The 18,766-nt window shown below is 36.9% G+C and overlaps 2 protein-coding genes and 1 long non-coding RNA gene across 3 annotated transcripts in view; 1 reads left to right on the forward strand and 2 right to left on the reverse strand.

The window, feature by feature from the left end:
• Positions 1-7: 7 nt before the first annotated feature.
• LOC135637151 (sugar transporter ERD6-like 4) lies at positions 8-6,543 on the reverse strand. The gene is made up of 17 exons (XM_065149626.1): positions 6,065-6,543; positions 5,853-5,942; positions 5,697-5,756; positions 5,529-5,594; positions 5,374-5,439; positions 5,182-5,257; positions 4,928-4,992; positions 4,749-4,841; positions 4,501-4,581; positions 4,330-4,414; positions 3,892-3,938; positions 3,728-3,790; positions 3,580-3,639; positions 3,309-3,374; positions 3,167-3,226; positions 564-678; positions 8-465 (listed from the first exon to the last, which is right to left on the reverse strand). Exons 1-17 carry the CDS (start codon positions 6,344-6,346, stop codon positions 353-355), a joined length of 1,488 nt encoding a protein of 495 aa, XP_065005698.1. The 5' UTR covers positions 6,347-6,543; the 3' UTR covers positions 8-352.
• A 1,118-nt stretch (positions 6,544-7,661) lies between these two features.
• LOC135636209 (uncharacterized) lies at positions 7,662-17,798 on the forward strand. Its single transcript, XR_010495839.1, has 3 exons — positions 7,662-8,462; positions 15,540-15,969; positions 17,360-17,798. It is a non-coding gene; the product is annotated as an uncharacterized LOC135636209 (long non-coding RNA).
• A 138-nt stretch (positions 17,799-17,936) lies between these two features.
• Positions 17,937-18,766, reverse strand: part of LOC135636208 (WRKY transcription factor 28-like) — a 1,638-nt gene continuing 808 nt past the window's right edge. Inside the window, exons 1-3 of the mRNA XM_065147830.1 lie at positions 18,747-18,766; positions 18,435-18,578; positions 17,937-18,331 (exon numbers count right to left, since the gene is read on the reverse strand). The exon at positions 18,747-18,766 is cut by the window's right edge and continues 808 nt beyond it. Coding sequence (XP_065003902.1) covers positions 18,019-18,331; positions 18,435-18,578; positions 18,747-18,766 — 477 coding nt within the window. The 3' untranslated portion in view covers positions 17,937-18,018. The remainder of the gene's footprint in view (positions 18,332-18,434; positions 18,579-18,746) is intronic.

Here is an 18,766-nt window from a genome sequence, read left to right on the forward strand (position 1 = left end):
CCGGAAATGATCAAGTTCAGACTTTTCATTATTCAAATATAATGTCTTTCCATATGGAAAAGAATAATTTAAATTCTGGTGCAATGCAGTCACATTGCAAACAAAAGTCCTATTACTGTTGAATTGACTTGTGAACTTGCTGAACAACAAACAGCTTATAATATGTATAACATTACAGAGAAAAATTGTACTGCTAAATGCCTCAATAACCAATTTCTGGGGGCTTGAATCTCTCCAAGCAGATCTTGCCCTCAGCTGAACATGCTAAAAATTTTTCCCAGCAATGCTGATGAATGGACAGTATGTTGTTTTCTCTACCATAGTATGCCACATAAGATAAATATTAGAGACCTTATCGGAAAGACCACTGTATTTCCTCAAGAGTTCTTCCCTTGGTCTCGGGCACCCATGTTATGACAAACAAAAGTGTTAAAACACTGACTACTGTGTAGATGGCAAAGGTACCTGGTGAAGATAAAGAATTATATTAGAGGCAACAAAGGATAGGTACATACATAAAATATAATAGACGACTACATTAGTATATTGAGAGACATTTCAACCTCCAGTGCTCCAGTTCAAAAGTAAGTTTGCGGTCATTGTTATTGCAAATGACGTCAACCAGTTGGCAAGTGTTGCTACACTACCAGCAAGGCTCTTAATATTGACGGGAAGTATCTGTATTACATCATCAAATATATGAGCTTTAAGAAGATGAATACTTTAAATTGTCAACTAGGCTCACCAATCCAACAATTCCATATAGATAGCACAGTTTGGAGTAAGGATATGAAATTTTTCAATAGATGTAACAGTGGAAGAGGGTTGTGAGAGCCAAAAAGTGAACATAATATTTTCATAGATATTAAAGAGTAAACTGCACATAAATGGAATTGATATCAGAAGTTGATTTGTTAATGGCAAAAACAGTATCAGGTTTACTCATCACTCTGCCGACAACCTAGTAGGGTCTTGATTAGACATATAATATAAAATCTTTCTCAAGAAAGGCTGGCAATTAGATTACCAATTCCATTTGTTATTTTTTTTACTATAATCAGCCAAAACTCAGTAGGGCTGTAGTTTGATTTGAGCTTCCTTGAAAATGTAAAATATTACTCAGTTCATATCAAAGGCTGGCAATTGGATTACCAACAGAATATGTCAATTTTCACAAGAGGCCTCTGAACAATAATTCTATTATAGCTTGTTATTTTAACTTTTACTGATTTTCCATTTTTATGACCTGAGCGCAAAAACCACATGGGTCAAGCCTTTCAAAAAGGCTCTGGATCTTGGTAATGATTTATATACTATCAAGAAACTTATCCTGTGCTCAATATGGGACTATTCTTGGGTATCAAAATTTTCATCAAATACGTGAAATCTTCAGCGGGCCCACTAGTGTCACTGGATCAACAAAATTCTGAGCACTTAGTAATGTGAGGTCCTAGAGATGCCATCGCCCACCAAATTGCTGCTACCATTGATGAGGCCTATCTTTGCTAGATCGAAGGTTAGTCATAATGCATAGTAGCTCCAATTGGCCTATACACAATGTCAGTTATTACTTTGATATCATATTTGTCATGGCCTAAGCTTGAACACTACAGGGCAAAACCCCTGAAAATCAGAACATATTCTGTGTTTTGGTAAAGACACTATCAAAAAACTTAATCCATGCTTAATATAAGGCTAGTCCCATACTTATTGGACTAAAATTCTTTTGTTTATGATTGCCTAATTTCGAGAGGAAAAAAATCATGGGCCTCTTGCACAAACAAAATTATAATTCTTATCGTTGGAGTTTCTCTATAGATTCATTTCCAACTTGAACCAGAAAAAGCAACAAAAAGGGAAAAGCAACGAGTGTTTTGGGAAACAATATCAACAAATTACTTTGTGAGAATAAGGGACTTCTAAGACTTTGAGCAAGAATTGGCTGCTAAATTATTTCCGCATTATCCTCTACTTATAATCTTCCTCACTCCTTTTATTTTTATCTTTACTCTTCATTACAACAATCACATGCCTCTTGTGATTGTAATCCATATTGGTTCCATGTTCCTAATTTTTTATTATGCCAGCTAAAAGTTTGCTTCTAGGTTCTATCACCTCTCAATTATTTATTCAGCTGGTGAATGGGATGAATAGCTATTTAATCAAATCAAGATGTTTGTTTGATATTTCAATTCTTACATTTATGTAGTATTCTGAATAGTGCAGTTATTATTAAATAAAATCATTGCTGAATTTAGTTTATTATTTGTAATTTTCTTTTTTTAATCAAATCCACAAGTCAAAATTGTGTCTTCTTGCTACCAAATACTTCACATTATTGTTCTCCATGTTTCAAGGAAGAGGAATCTCTAAATTTCCTTAGCCATCAGTTTGTTCAGAATCACTTATCTGTTATCCTATACAGTAGCAGAAAAGTAACTAAATTGGACTAAACTTTGCTTGTTTTTATCCATTGATCCGAGCTTAGCCTTCTACAAGAGTAAGATATTTGTAAATCTCATGAGAAGGGAAGTCCGAGCTTAGACAAGCAATAATTTTTCATTAATTTGGCGCTAGACTTACTGGACTAAAATTCTTTTGTTTATGATTGGCTAATTTTGAGAGGAAAAAAATCATGGGACTCTTGCACAAACAAAATTCTAACTCTGAATTCACAAGATATCTACTTTTACAGAAGCAGGAACCTTTTTTGCTAAAATAATCAAGTTGCACAAAACTAATAACTGTTCAACCAAATGGATCTCCAACATGAACATAAGAACAATGAATAATATACACATATATAGGAAGGATTTGCCAACTACATTGGAAAAACAGTGTTCAAAACCCGAGAACTACCAGCGTTGTTTTTACAACTTAGCTTTGCTTACTAAAAGATATCATAGGATGAAGATGTAAACTAATGGTCATCACTAAAGTATCCTTATATATCCAAAGTTACAAATATGTTAGATTGCCATTTGCATCTTTTCACTTTTCTTCAATGATTGATGAATGATCACAAATGATGTTAATAGGCTTTTTCTAAATGCACTTCCATATAAGAGCACTAAGAAGAATTGTCCCTTATCTACTCATCAGGGACATTTGAAACTTGCACCAATCTTTTGCTGAATTAAAATAAGTACAATAAACTTTTACGTACCTCGGACATAATGATCCATGGAATTGCTCCCAACCCAAAAGAGAAGGCAATGACAAAAGCCTAAAGGAACATAAATAGCTTAATGCTTTGAAGAGAATGGATACTCCTACAGAACTGCAAGTTCATGATTGACATTACATACCACAAGTCCAACCAATGAGAGTATGCTCATTATATAATAAGAATGAGATTCTTCAGGAAAGACACCCTGTCTCCAGTAAATTGCAAAATAGTACAAATCATTAAACAATTTTGAGCAGTGAAAAGGCCTTCATAAGTGACAATAAAGAACTGCTGATCATATTAAAAAGGATGATGATAATTTTTTTCATCAGTACAAACTGTAATAAGGTGTGTCATAGGATAGTAATCATGTTGTAAAAGCCTAGGAAACAGACTACTGCCAGACTGACCTCCAGAAAAAATGCAACTGAAACTAGCAGAAGACTTGAAGTCATTCCTGCAGCGGAGATCTGCAATCAAGGATCATTTTTTAAATTTATTTGCTAATTATTATAAAATACCAGAGTGAAGAAGGAAAACAATATTGCTAAAGCTCACTATAAGAAGAATTCTTCGACCAGCTCTATCCAGTAACCAAGTGGTAACTCCAGTAGCAACAACCTGAATGACATTTGATGAAATTTAGTGTAAGGAGAGGATTGACCAAATGAAATTTTAGAAAGACAAAAATAACATTTTGAAACAAGAATCAAGATGACTACCTGAATTGCTCCAAGACCACAAGTGGCCAGGTTACCATTGGTAAGCCCTGTTTAAGATTGGAAAAACAAAAAAATCAAATTTGAGCATCTTTATCATATTCGACAGTGGCTAAGGCGTACAGTTAGGTGCATATGACATAAACATGTATCGATCCACATTCATAAATAACCATATATGCACATTAAGAACTCTTGCAAAACAGATGTGACAAATTATGGTCCAAAGTTGAATAGACCAGTAGGTCTAATTGGAATTTTGGAAGTTAAAAGTAGAAAATCTACTGTTATAGAAAAGTACAATTGTTCAACAATATATCACAACTAAAGTGTGGTGGAAGGCAAATCAACAAGCATAGCGTGATAAAAGGAGAACACAAAATCACAACATGGTTATAAGGAATGATACCATTTCAAATTTTCAATTGTTCAAAAATTTACCAGCCGCTTTGAAAATGTTGCTGGCATAAAAAAGGATGCCATTGATTCCACTTAGCTGCTGTAGTACAAGTAGACCAATGCCTATCTGTGGGTATTACATATAATTCAGATGAGAATAGCGTGGCTGCTTTTCTGACAGAAGAAAGACCAACTTTCTTTATACTACTTCACCATAAGAGGAAGTTTGTATCTTCTTTGTCTCAGTTGTGAGAATCGGATTGCTGTCCTTCTGGTGGATGATGCCACTGATCTCTGCAAAAAACAAAGAAGACTTCATGTGTGGCAACATGAAACAGAGACCCTCTTCAATTTCAGATGATCTCAAACTTTTACTCTGAGAAAAAGATCAAACAGATCAACATATTTGCATTTACCAAATTTTTTGCACTGCAAAAGATGGGAGCTGTAGAAGCCCATACCTTGATTTCATTCACTTCTACAGTGATGTCAGCATCAAATCCTCTCAGAACTTGTAGGGAAGCTTCAAAATCTTCCATCATGCCCATTTTTGCCTGCATAAAAGGGAAAAAAGGAAAACAAATCTCAATATACAAGTTTGGCTTATTGTTTGATTGGCCAAGTATCTTATGAACCTTACCAGCCACCTCGGAGATTCCGGGATAAAGAACAGACCAGGTATGAGGATTGTGCATGGCAAGATTCCTGGAAAAAATATGGCACATTAAAGTGATTTTTCACTAAAATCCAGGATCTGTAGAACTCATAGAATATGCCATTTGATGACATTGCATTACAGAAAAGAAGGTAAATGTGAAGCAAATAACAACAAATTAAAGAAAAAATACAGCGTGAAAAACAAGATTTTCAGGTCAAGAAACTCAAGACTGTTACCAATTACTGCAAGAAGTCTCCACGGAACAAACATGCCCAACAGATAAGCTAGCAAAATGCCGATAGTCACAGAAAGCTACACCAAGAAGGAAGCCAGAATCAGATGATGTTAATACGACGCAAAAAGAAGCTTAATTCAAGGGGTGTGATCTGCAACCAGGAAGGATGAGAAGCTTAGAAACACGAATTAACCTGATTCACAGAGCCAAGTGCCCCCCTCAAGTTCTGTGGAGCTATCTCTGCTATATAGACAGGCACCTGATGAAGACACTAATTAATAGAAAGAGCCCAAGCACATAAACTTGTAATGAATTGCATCAAAGTCTTGCATAAGGATGGTAACAAACTGTATAGGAGATCACTCCGACGCCGAATCCTTCCAACAACCGACCCATATACAAGAATGAAGAGTCCTTCAAGAACACAATCCAAAGGCAGAAAATTAGGGAGGAAAACAACAAGAAAATTCTCGGGATAGGAGGAAAAGCTTGGAGATGAAACCCAAAAGAACTCACTTTGGCAAAGGAAATCGCCAGCCAGCCAATGATGTTAGGAATGGAAGCGATCATCAGCGACTGTGAAGACCAAGCATCAGGGTCAAACACACATCAAGATCGAGTCTCGATGCGATCAGCAACAAGGGAACAACAAAAAGGTCAGATCTGACTCACGCCTTTGCGCCCGATGTACTCCGCAAGTTGGCCGCTGGCGATGGCGCCCACCATGGCTCCGACGTTGGACAGAGAGCCAAAGATCGAGAACTGCGCCACCAACTCAAATCGTCATCACGTCAAGTGTTCCAACAATCGTCGCACCAAAGAAGAACTCGAAGAACAAGTAGGAGGAATGGGGGTTAGATCAAGGAGGCGTGGGCTTATCGAACCTCGGACAGGGAGAGGCCGAGGTCGGCTATGATGTCGTCTTGGGTGGGGGAGGAGAATCCACCGGTGAAGCCGAATTGGATTGGGCCGAGGGCGACGATGAGCGTGCAGAGGACGGCGGAGATAGAGGAGTCGCGGATGACGGAGGCGGAGGAGGCCAAGAGGCTGGATTGCCGCGACCCCATGCCCATGCCCATCCGGTACCAGCTCCCCGTGTGCAGGAACGGCTTCCTGAGGTCCCCTCGCCCATCCTCGCTCCCGCTCTCCTCCCCTCTAAAGCTCATCTTGCGAGCCTCTTCTTCTCGTCCTCTCTCTCTACCTCCCTCTGGTTTCCTATGACTGCCTAAGAGGGAGAAGAAGAGGTCGACAAACGGAAAGCGAGCGAGCGAGCGAGGACGAGAGACAGAAGAGTTGGAGATAGCGAGAAAAGGGCCGAAGGACAAGTGGGAGAAGAGATGTGTCAGATTTGATAGAGAAGAGAAATCAGACAAGAAAAACCGAACCTGCGGTATCTTATAATTTAGATATTGGGATTGGATTTAGGTCGGTAATTATTTATTAATTATTTATATTTATAATATTAAGAAAGATTCATAAAAAAATTATCTCTTTATTTATAATTTTATTAAACCCATATCACTAATTATAATTATAATATTATCTTTAATAATAATATTCATTGGTCACATCCTTTAATCATAGTATCTACCATCTGCACATGTTTATACTCTTAAATATAATTTTATATTTTATTCTTTAAAAAATTATAATTAATTTTTTATAAATATATATTTTTTTATTTATTTATTTATTTTTTTGAAGGAATTAAATGCACAAGCATGTAAAGTTTCATTTTCGTCCATAAATGTGTTAAACAGTAATAAAAGTTTAACTATAATAAATATATAGTAAATTATATTTACTATAATTTACTATATAGTATCTAATTTACTATAATTATATTTACTATATAATTTACTATAGAGAGGTGTATCCTATAATTTTGGAGAGAAAATAAAGTCAGACAGGAAAAATAAAACCCATTCTATCCTATAATTTTAGATATTAGGATTGAATTTGCGTAGGCAATTATGTATTATTTTTTTACATTTATAATACTAAGAAAGATTCATTAAAAAACTATATTTTTATTTATAATTTTATTAAACGCATATCACTAATTATAATTATCTCATATATTTTATAGGGATCGTCCCGGTGAAGTAGTCCGTGCTCAAGATGGGATTTCTGAGCGAGGGGCAGTGATCCAGCTTCACGGGGTGCGGGCCCTGGAGGCCGAGGGGGAGGAGGGAGATGGTCAGGCTCGGAAGTCGCGACATGGTGGTAAAAAGGGAGTCCGAGGAGAAGGCCGGGGACAAGCCGTACGAGCACCAGGGGAGGCGGGGCGGTCTCCGATGATGACGCGCTCGACAATGCGATCACCGGAGCAAGCGATAGAGAGGGAGAGGGAATGGGGCGGGGAGAACAAAGCGGTGGTGCAGGACTAGGGCCGACGGATACTCGAGGAGGGGGAGGAGCGTCTTGGATTGGGAGGGGACCAACTGTTGGGCGTCCGAGGAGATGAAGAGGGAAAGGAAATGAAATAGCAAGAGAAAGAGGAGAAGGCTGGTGGACGAGTTATGCTTTGGAAGTAATAAAGATCCCATTTTTAGGAGTAAGAACACAAGACTCGGTTTTGTTGGATTCCAGTCTTCACTGTGTTCAACAAGACAATGCCATATTTCGGTGTAAGCACAGACTATTTTTTGTTGAAAGCGAAGAGAGAGAAGAGGAAGAGGTCGGCGTCTATGGAAAGACGTTACTTGCAGTGAGCTCACAGTTGACTGGTAGATCGATCTATAAGTTGAAACGAGAGGAAGAAGAAGAGTAATCCCTCGCCGCTCGCGATTAAGAGTAGAGAAAAAAGGAAGTAATGTGAGGACATTTACGTCTATTCCTAAAAGAATATTTTAGAAATATTATAATTTTTTAAAATAAGATTCTAAATAGTAATAAGGGAAAGAGAATTCACGCACTTTATTATTATTATTATTATTATTATTATTATTGGTCTCATTTTCCAAAATGATGACATCAAAATCATCATCAATGTCATCGGAGGTGCTGCTCGTCGGCGACCTTTGCATCTGCGAGGGAACGCAGATGTCTTACGTCGTGGTCCCGTAGCCGTCACAGATGCAGCAGACCGGTGATCGTTGGAGATCCTATCGATCCGTTGGGTGCTGGTCTATGTGGCGCCTGGTCGAGTACAAGGGCACAGCAACCACGGCTTCGTCCGGCACCCAAGCAGCAAGACCACCCAATGTGCCTGCTTCGAGAATAGGCACATTGCAGTAGCCACATCTTCCCGGACTTGGATGAACTGCAGCATGCCTAATGGTACTTCGTTCCTCTTCTTTCTGAAGCTGGCTTATTTGAAATCGCTGTTTAATCTTCTTTCTTCTATGGAATGAGTTGAGCTGCTGTCTGCGCTTTGTTCTTCCTTCTATCGAATTTGTGTTTCATCTCATGTCCAAATGTATCTGCTTATTATCTAGAGAATTTTTTGCAAGTACTAGATTAGCCTATAAGCTGTTCGATCTTTTGCCATCGAACTTCATACTTTCATGTTCAAACTCGTTGGCACTTGGTGGAAGAAAATTTATCCAGTGACGCTATTGGGTTATTGTCTATCATCCTACGAGTCCCAAGCTATAGCAAACTTGATCATCTTTAGCTTGGATTATTGCACATCCATTGCAAAATCATTTCTGATCATATCCACATGTATTGGATCATCACATGTTCATCTGCATTACAACCTGAGGTGTCATAACGTGGTGGAAAATCAAAAACAAAATTTTTGACGAGTTCCAATTCCTACTATATTTTCTGAGCAAGATTAATTGACACAATTTTTCCTTTTATCCTCCCATGATGCTATTCAGTATCTATGGCATAAGTGTATCGTGATATTTAGACAACAAAATCAAGAGGAAGAAACAATAATATCCTTACTCTTTGGAGTTCCTATGCAGATCTTTTCCCTCCATTAAGCTCTGTTAAGGACAACATCACTATCTAAAATAAGAGCAATCAGATTTCTTCTAATTTTCACCAACAAAATTTTCTAGTCTTGCTCTCTCTTCTTCCTCTATGTCTTCTTGCACCGCTAATCCTAATTGACTTATCACATTTTTATTGTGCATACATATTAAATTATAAACAATTTTCTCAATTTTTATCTTTTGACTGAATCACCAAAACTATGCCTAGAGATGTAAATGTTTCTTATACTATCTATTCTAGTAGCCATACACATCCATCTCAATATCCTTATGTCAGTGATAACAAAATTTGGTATCTTGATATTAATCTGTCTAAAAGATTAGCCATTGGTATGTGAACTAAATAATGTGTAAAAGTGATGCACAAGTCACAAAATTAAGAGCTTTAATATTCGCGACGAGTCGTGATACGTGGATGCATATAACAGTTTTTGCTCCTTTTCTCAAAAGAAGACAACATAACTCTGGAGGCATGTTAGGGAATGAGTACACCGGGTACAAGACTAGGCAGCTAGCTGCAAACAAGTCTTCTATATAAACATTTACTTACAGCTGATGATCCAATGAAAGGAGAAAGGCATGATGACTAAGAAGATATAGAGAATTGAGGATGCTAAAGATCAGTGATAGCCTGATTATCTTAGAGCCTTTAGAGTATTGGTTTCTTCTCGGTGGATCTGCAAAAGGAGAGTTCATTCTTGCATGCCTTATTGACTTCAAGCTGCAGATACTTCAACCTGCCAAAACAAAAAAAAAGGTTCACAGAACTGTCAGGTTTTATATCTAATGATTTCGTGCAAACATATCCACTATCAACAAAGCATATGAAAAAGAAGAGAGAGATAACAAAATACTCCTATTCCTTTTGAAGCACGACAACAGCACTACATGAACTACGTAAGTTTCAACAGCAAAATAGAGATTAAAAGGCCTTTCTATTGAAGCCTAGATTACCCTGTTGCTTGGGAATCCAGTAGCTCGAATTAGGTGCATTGGAAGACAGTTCAAGATCAAGTATGTAAGCATAAGAGAAGGGCAATAATGCAGAGAGGAGCAATGAATGATAGGCAAGAGAGATAGGATACCCCTGCGGCCAGATGACAGGTAGCTGGCATAAGGCATGTGGCCCTTCTCAATGCGCCTGATGTCCGCAACAAGCAGCTCATAGTGGCGCTTCACTTCCTCAACGGTCTTTCCTCCCACGGCACGAGCAACGTTGTGCCAGCGTTCTGGTGTGTCCTTATCATACACTGCAAGGGCATTCTCAAACATCTTGTTCTGCTTCGCAGTCCAGGATGAGCTCACTGAACTGGTTGTCATTTCTTGGGATATGTGCTCTATAGACTACTGAAACAAGAAGAATATGATTAACTTCAATTGGTGTTGGGAGGGAAAGGAGTCTTGTTTTGCTCTAAGCTCACTACCACAAGTTTGTGCAGGTGATGTGGGAAGGAAGTTGCTCCTGGGTGGTATTTATAACTAAGGAGGGTGTAAGGGTAGAAGAGTTTTGTGGTGGAGTCAGTTGGAGAATAATGCTCCCGAAATGATTAATAAAAAGAATAAGGATGTATGATCACTGCATTTATTGTAATGTGGGATAGAATACAAAGATTGTGTTGGGGAGGAGTAGCAGATCATGTTATCCCTCTCTATAGACATGTTCAAATATATCTTTCAGTATTGTACATGGAACCATCTTCATACTGCCAAGCTCCAGGTTTACATGGATGTGCAAGCAGAGAAAGAAGTGATATCAAGTACATGTAACTAATAAAATATTATAATAAACAACACACCAACTAACATCTTTTCTTAATACATGGTACCAATCATGGCAACAGAAAATTCATTCTGGTTTTGTTGATGTCATAACCTCCTGCTTCTTGTTTGTTTCCCATACTAGGAGGGGGCAAACTATGTGGTGATTAGTTAACTAATAATTTAAATGGATTTGGATTATGAACTTTCATGGGATCACAAGATTCTGCTGATAAATTGAACTTTCCACTACCATAGGAAGTGAATAATACCTAGTTAGCAGTTCCTTTTATGGGAAAAGCCTCTTCAGTTGATGTAAGGATAGGGCAATATGACTTGCAATCTTTTACTGTGATACTCTTCTACTACTAATTCTTAGTTATTTTATTCAACAACAACAACAACAATAAAACCATAATTCTTAGTTATTTTATTATCTCTCCAAATATGGTCCGGAAAGATGAGGAGAGTGCATTCATTATTCACCAACATTTAATGAACCATGCACATAATCCACCCCTCCTAAGTTGATGCATATAAACAAATGAATGGCTAATTTAGCTGCAATATTTTTCCTCTAAACAATGGCAAGTAAAGAATTGGTAAGAAAAGAGCTCAAAGATGAATTTGAGGTTGAGATAATTCATGCATATTTTTGCAAAATGTAATATTATCTTTTGATAGATGTTGCATTTCCAGATTCCTCTTTCCAGTAAGTTGCCATTGGGGGGCATCAACATTTGACAGATAGAAAGTTTTTGATTCTTGACCACTGCAAGTTGGTGTTCTGTTGCATGTTTGCAATTGCTTAAGATGCAACAGAGCAGCTCTTCCATGGTTCAAGAGGTCAAAGACCCAGTAGGACAGGAAGTGTACGATGTTCCCATGGGTATCTGGCATGCCGGTTGTACTGGAAGTGAAGTTATCTCTGCTCTTTCTTTTTCCTTTTGACTTGTTATCATCAAGTATTTAGTTAGAAAGTTACCTTTCAGTCACTGTGATATTAGATCATATGATACAGAGTTTAATGTTGGTTGAGTGTAATGTTGTCCGATCTTACAAGCCAAATTACTTTTAGCCATTATTTGATCAGCTGTATCAACCCAAGTACTTGATTGTAGCAAAAGGATTAGCAAAGAATGATCTTTATATTTTCTTGATCATTGCCTAGTGATTGATATAGTTCTGGATGATCAGGGGGCAGTTAGTCAAGTATTTGAAGTGTCATTGTTAAAGTGTATCACATACATCATTGGGCTTATCACATAAAATTTTGCATAATTATCTTCCTTTCAGACTCAGAGGATTTGTCATAATACAGAAACAATATGTCAATATCACAAGTATGACAGTCTCCTTTAGAATGCCAAGTACATATCAAGAGGCTTCAAAGATAGAACTTGATCAGCAATGTACTGTGTTTTCTGTAAGAAAGTGGATAGGCATGTAAAAAACAAAAGTTCAATTCTCATTAGAACATATTAAATAACCTTTCACAGAGGTAAATCATTGAGAAGTTCCTTTTGAAAGACAACATGAAGTCTTTTGTCCGTATAGGAAGAAGACTAATTTGGATAAAAAATGGGACTTTCTATCAATATTGTAAACTTGAAAGCTGTGATTCTTGTCCTGAGACTTTGAAATGCAACAGTCAAGCTTATCAATTTTCAGCTTCCACTGTCACCAGGTGACTGGAACAGAACTCTGATCCAACAGAATCTTAGCAGGATTGTGGACAAAAATGAAAGATACTTTCCTGATAGATGTGAAATGTTAAGATCCTCAAGAGATTGGCCTCAGCTAAGAATTGCTTCTCTGCTGACCAAAAGACTGACAAGATTTTTAAGAATCTGTACTGCAACAATGTGGTTCTTAGATACAGATTCCAGCTAATAGCAAGAATCTATATCTTACCTAATGTCCATAATCACAGAGAATTCACTAGATCATATTCTCATCAGTTGGTATCTTATTTACTTAAGTGATTGACTTTCAAGACTTCTACAAGAATACTTTAGATCAGCCTTCAATTCTCTAGATGCATGACAAAAGTAGGGAAAGAAAGTTAGCCAAGATATGATGCTTTACTGTTTCAGATGGCATGAAGTCCCTAGGCAATTCTAGATTCTGATACTTGCAAGACAAAAAGAATCTCCAGGTCCAGAGCAACTGGCAATAGCATCAGCATCATCTTATTTATTTATTTTTTGTTGGAAACTTCTGAACTAAAGGCACTTTGCAACAGTACTGTGCAACCATTTGAAAAGTCTAAATATTCCTCTTAGCCCTCTCAGAATCACCTCTTCTTGAATTGAAGATATGTTGATGTGTGCAAAGCATTACTGCAAGGTTTGAAATCCTTGAAATGCCATAATTCAGAATGATTCATTACTGTATCAACTTTTTGTGGAAGTCTGAAGTCTATGTATATTATTTGGCTCATGTAACATCCAAATGATACCTTAGTATGTAGAGCAGTAAATATGATGCCTTATTAAGGTTGCAAATGGGCCGAGTCAAGCTGAGTTTGGCTCTGCTCATACTGATCTTAATATATTTTAGATTGTTCAAACTCTGACTTGACATTAGTTTCATCACATATTTTGCTAGTTCATTCTTAATTCAAACTCAAGAACTCAGTAGTTTGTTTATCTTACTGAGCAGGTTGAGCTCGAATTCAAGCCCATACATGAAATTAGTAAAGCTCCAATTCAACCTTAATTGATCTATGCAAGAAAAAAATACAATTCATTTGAAAATTTGTGGTTAAATTAATAATTATGCATTTCTAAATACATGTATTATCATTGATTTATAATAATTAAATAGTAATTATATGGATATATCAATTATTTGTGAACTTGTAAACGAGTTTCTACTATACAAATGAACTTGTATGCAAGTTTATTATCAATGAGTTAGCTCGTTTTGACGAGTCAAGTTTTATCATGTTCAAGCTTGACTCATTTGAAAAATCAAAAATTAACCTAAACTCAAACTTGATTCATTAGCATTAATAAACTAGTCGAGTAAACCTTTAGTGAGCCAAACATTGGACTGCTTATGAATAATTTGACTTATCTGCAGACTTAAAGTTTTTAGTCTCACATTTGAAGATGATGCTAAATTGGATTGGTATATAAAATAAACTAGGCTTGCTCTTATACAGTTTGATTTCTACTCCTTATCTAATTGGACTAATAACTCTTAACAATTATGTCAAGTGATGGTGATTAGATGAGAATGATAACGTGGTTTTAAAAATTATGAGCTAGAAGGTTAAAATTTTTTTTTATTCAAATTATTAGACAAATAGATTTGTTGCCTCAAGAATGAAAAGTAGTTTCAAAGCAAATCTTTGATTAAAGGGTCTACGTAGGAAGGACTATCTACACTCTACTTAACTTGATAAGACATGAATCCACTGGAGTCATATTTCTAACATGCATTCTGCTTGTATTTATATGTAACTTTTAGAAAATATAGACAGTTCCATATATCTATTTCATTTCAAACAATACCATGTCTGTTTTATTTCATCTTTGTCATCCTAATTTATTGCTACATTGGACAATTGAGTTGGTTTATAGGAGGGTTAGATGGGTTTACTCTTATTATTTTGAGCTTATTTAAGGCCATGTAATTCTTGAGCTTATTTAAGGCCATGTAAGGCTTAGTTGGATCATAACAAATGATCTAAAGAATGTGGGATGTGGAAGGAGAATTGTCAAAATGGCAGCAAGTAGAGTTCCTGTTGATTTCACCTGATGCGTTCTCAAACCCGTCCATCAAGAATCTTAACTTGCATCTATTTTTCTGCTTGTATTATTTCTAGTCCCAGCCTGATTAATGAGTATCCTAATATTACTTAAGTGGATCAGACTGATTCAGATACTAAAAAACCCTAACTTGTTGCCATCTAGTAATGATAATAGGTAGACTATTTGTTTATGAATCCGATTAATTACCCAAGTAACTAAATTTATTTCAACCCCAATTGAAGTACCTATATTATATATTTCTAAAGATATCCATCCCAAATTTGATTAATGAGACTTCTAATCTATGTTAAGTGGGTGGCCTGCAATGGATAAGAGTGGGTGTTTCTTCCCTTTCTTTTCATTTTAGCTTCTTGATGTTTGCTTTGGCTTAACTAGAGTGACTTTCAAAACACCCCATGTGAGTTGCTTATATATATCTCCAGATGGACATATAATGGATTTGGTTCCATTCTGTCTACACATGAACATCTAGACAACCTCAGTGCTTCTCTACCTGTTGTCGACTCCATGGGAATTCTCCCAATTAGAATTTCTCTAATTAGGATAAAATTGGATTCAGAGGTTGCCTGTGATTACTTTGTTCCTAGGTGTTTCAGATTGGTGTAATTGCCTCTATGTAGATTGTGTGTTTTCTTTTTTATTTCTTCTTCTAGATTTCCTTGAATCAGACTGCTTTGCAATTCTAGATGTCCATGGTAAAAACTTGGCAAAATGAGGTGATGCTTTCTGCATTAGGCTTCTTTCTTTTTTCACTCCCATATTTTACTTGCAAGGAAATTCAAACTGGGTAATGCTATCAGAGAAACATGGAATAGTTCATTTGGTTATCAACTTTTGATTCATTTGGCTGCTATTTATTGTCTTTTCAGATTTGTGGGCTTTACTTGTTGGTTCAAGTTCTTCATGCTGTTTCACTATCCAAAAGTCATTTCAAGAGCATATGATGATGTGCCAGCATGGAGTGGAAAATACTGGCTACACTCAAGTTTAAATCAATTGCTACAAGCCTTTTTTCTAATTTAGTTTATAGGCAAATAGATCCATCTAAAAGTTGAGTGATAGGTCTGTCCAGAGGTGGGAAATGAAGCTACAAGTACTCAGCATCCAAAGATAAGCATGAGATATTGATGATTCCACAGTAATGATTCCAATTGTTAAGTCGTATTGGTTTCCAGGAACTCCACGATTTTATTCAATTATGCAATCTCTGCCAGTAATGAGCTTAAGATAAGATTCATAAATTGGTACATTATCAACCTGCGATGGATGAGGCCAGAAACAGATTTGATCCCTTTTCAGGTACTCACAGACCTTGTTCTTGATAATTATATGTTGCAAGGTTGTGTTAGTGAATCCAGTGTTGTTATGGATTTGAGGCATATCTTTTTTTGTAATTTAACTACACTGTTACAATTGCACAATTAATTTTCTGATGCATGTTGGATTATGGAATAAAGGTTTTATTATTTTCGGTATCTAATTGTGAACTAGCATTCTCAATAAGTGCCATATAAGAAATTGTGTGTGAATTTTTAGGAAGAAATTAGAAAAAGAATGTGAAACAATCATGTCAAATGAAACGAGTTGCTATCATCTATACACACTTTTTATGTACAAATACTACTCTCTGCTACTATATGAAACATAAAAAGCAATATTTTAGGACATCATCAAGGATATGCATTCTTGTCTAGGCTGCTTGTGCATAGCCAAAATCTCAACTTGCTGTGGTCAAACAAAGTATGATAGACTCCCATGAAGATATCTCCCTGCATCCTTCAGCAGTTTTGTGTGACAAAATTATCCATACATTAGCAGAGAATCATATTCTCAAGACATGCTCTGCATATGATAAGAACAATAAGCATAACCTCTTTCTGTCACCTGAAACCAAGTGGTTGTGTAATATTTTACAGGTTTCACCTTATTGATTGTGGTACTCTCTACATTTCTTATATTTGTGTTAAATTCACTTTTACCATTTAGAAGCAACTCAAGGCCACAGAGAGTACAATTTTAATGTTATAGATTATAAAATTCTCCACCCTGGCTGATGGTGATGATCTCAAGTGTAGCAAGTACAAAAAGGTAGCCATGACATAGGGCACAAGGAATAGAGATAAAAGTGATGGTGAGTTCTTTTTGATCTCCAACAAATTTTATTGAGGTTATTATCTCTCTCTCTCTCTCTCTCTCTCTCTCTCTGTGATGGTGAGTTCTTTTTGATCTCCAACAAATTTTATTGAGGTTATTATCTCTCTCTCTCTCTCTCTCTCTCTCTCTCTCTCTCTCTCTCTCTCTCTGTGATGGTGAGTTCTTTTTGATCTCCAACAAATTTTATTGAGGTTATTATCTCTCTCTCTCTCTCTCTCTCTCTCTCTCTCTCATTTCCATTCAATTTTTCAAGAGATTTCCAATGTTAAGGTTATATTTGTTGCAATCTGCAGAGAAAAAAAGTTTATGATTTTAGTTTCATGTTGCTGTTTATTCTCTAAATTCTTATTGAGATTACTTACCTATATAGTTGACTTTGGATGTATTAATGAGAAAGGGAAATGGTGATATATGTTTGAACTCATAAAGCTGTAATAATCCATAGGTTGTTAATTCTGATATATGTTTATATATATTTTGAATAAAGAGTTGGACACTTTCATTCACTAACACATATGTGGTATTACTGCAACAGCAAGAACAAGTTCTTCTGATTTGGTTGAGCAAAGTTCCCTCCACAATTCTGATGAATTCACTGCAAAATCCATGCAATAGTATATGCATCTGATTCAGACATTGTTTCCCTGAATCCCTGCTGTGTGATCAGAGCTGAAACACAAATGTTCATCTGATTCAATGGAAGTGCAGCAGAACACACAACAAAGGGCTCTGCAACTCTCCATTCTTCATCATCCTATCTTGGCTGAGTGACTTCCTCTTTGTTCACAAGCCATAAGATAGCCATATGGTATTGTTCTCTGCTATGGCTGCCAAATCATGCAATCTACATATATATAGTTGACGTGGAATAGTGACATCCATGCTTTTAGAACTCAACTGGCTATATCTAAACGCCTGTGTGAATGCATGGCTCGACTGAACAACACACACATTAAAAGGAAAAGAACCATTGATGGCCATCATAGCTTGAGTTCCTCAGGTCTCCTTCCATGGATGGAATCACTGTCATTAGCTTTTATATGCATGTAAACAAGCACACATTGTATCTCATTAAGTCAAACAGATTGACTGGCCAGCCAAACTTTGCTTGCTACATAACCTCATCATCTTATAGTTAGCAACGTTCATGTACAGTGATAGTGGAGTCATAGAGAAAGAGCAAACTAAGCCATATCATGGTTGGTTTTTCTGTGTGAAGGAAGGTAAAATCTCTTGCAGCAGATCACAGTCAGGGAATTGAAATCCCTGGAAAGGAGATTGCAGGAAGCAATGCAGATTTGGTTGGTGCATCAGGTGGTAGTGGTGGCGGAAGCTTGTCGACGCCGTCGGTGGAGATGCAAGCGACTGTGTGCTTCCTCGAGCAGGTGCGGGGCTGTGATGAGTGTGTTTCCCTTCATAGGTTGTGACGACAATTGCTGGATCTTGGTATGATCTCTCCACCGTCTTCTTCACCAAGCATGTCGGCGATGTGCAGCGGTAGTAGCTTCTGAAGTGGAACAAAGAAATATATTGATCATTATCAAGTATATTGACATAGATTATGTTGTTTCAACAGGAACATTTGATGCAGATCAGTGCAGTAAAGACACCTCGGAAAAGGGCTGTTCTTGACTGCCTTCTGGCCGTACTTCCTCCACCTATAGCCATCTTCAAGATGATCAACCTCGCTCTTGGTCATGAAAGCAAAACGAGGCTCTCTTCGTCTTTTCTCTCCTCTCTTCTTCGGTTTGCTCCTGCATTATCAAGTGCCGGCCATCAAGCTTAATGTTCATCGTAACATTTTGATGAGGACATCTCAAAATGGAGAAGAGAAGATGACGGATCTGAGCTAAAGAGAAGAGAGAGGAAAGAAAGCTGTAAACCCTGAAAGCTTCTTTTGTTAGGTAAGATGAGAAACCTACACTTTCTTGGACTTGTCGTT

This window comes from Musa acuminata, chromosome BXJ3-4, assembly GCF_036884655.1.
Source record: "Musa acuminata AAA Group cultivar baxijiao chromosome BXJ3-4, Cavendish_Baxijiao_AAA, whole genome shotgun sequence".
Lineage (NCBI taxonomy): Eukaryota > Viridiplantae > Streptophyta > Magnoliopsida > Zingiberales > Musaceae > Musa > Musa acuminata.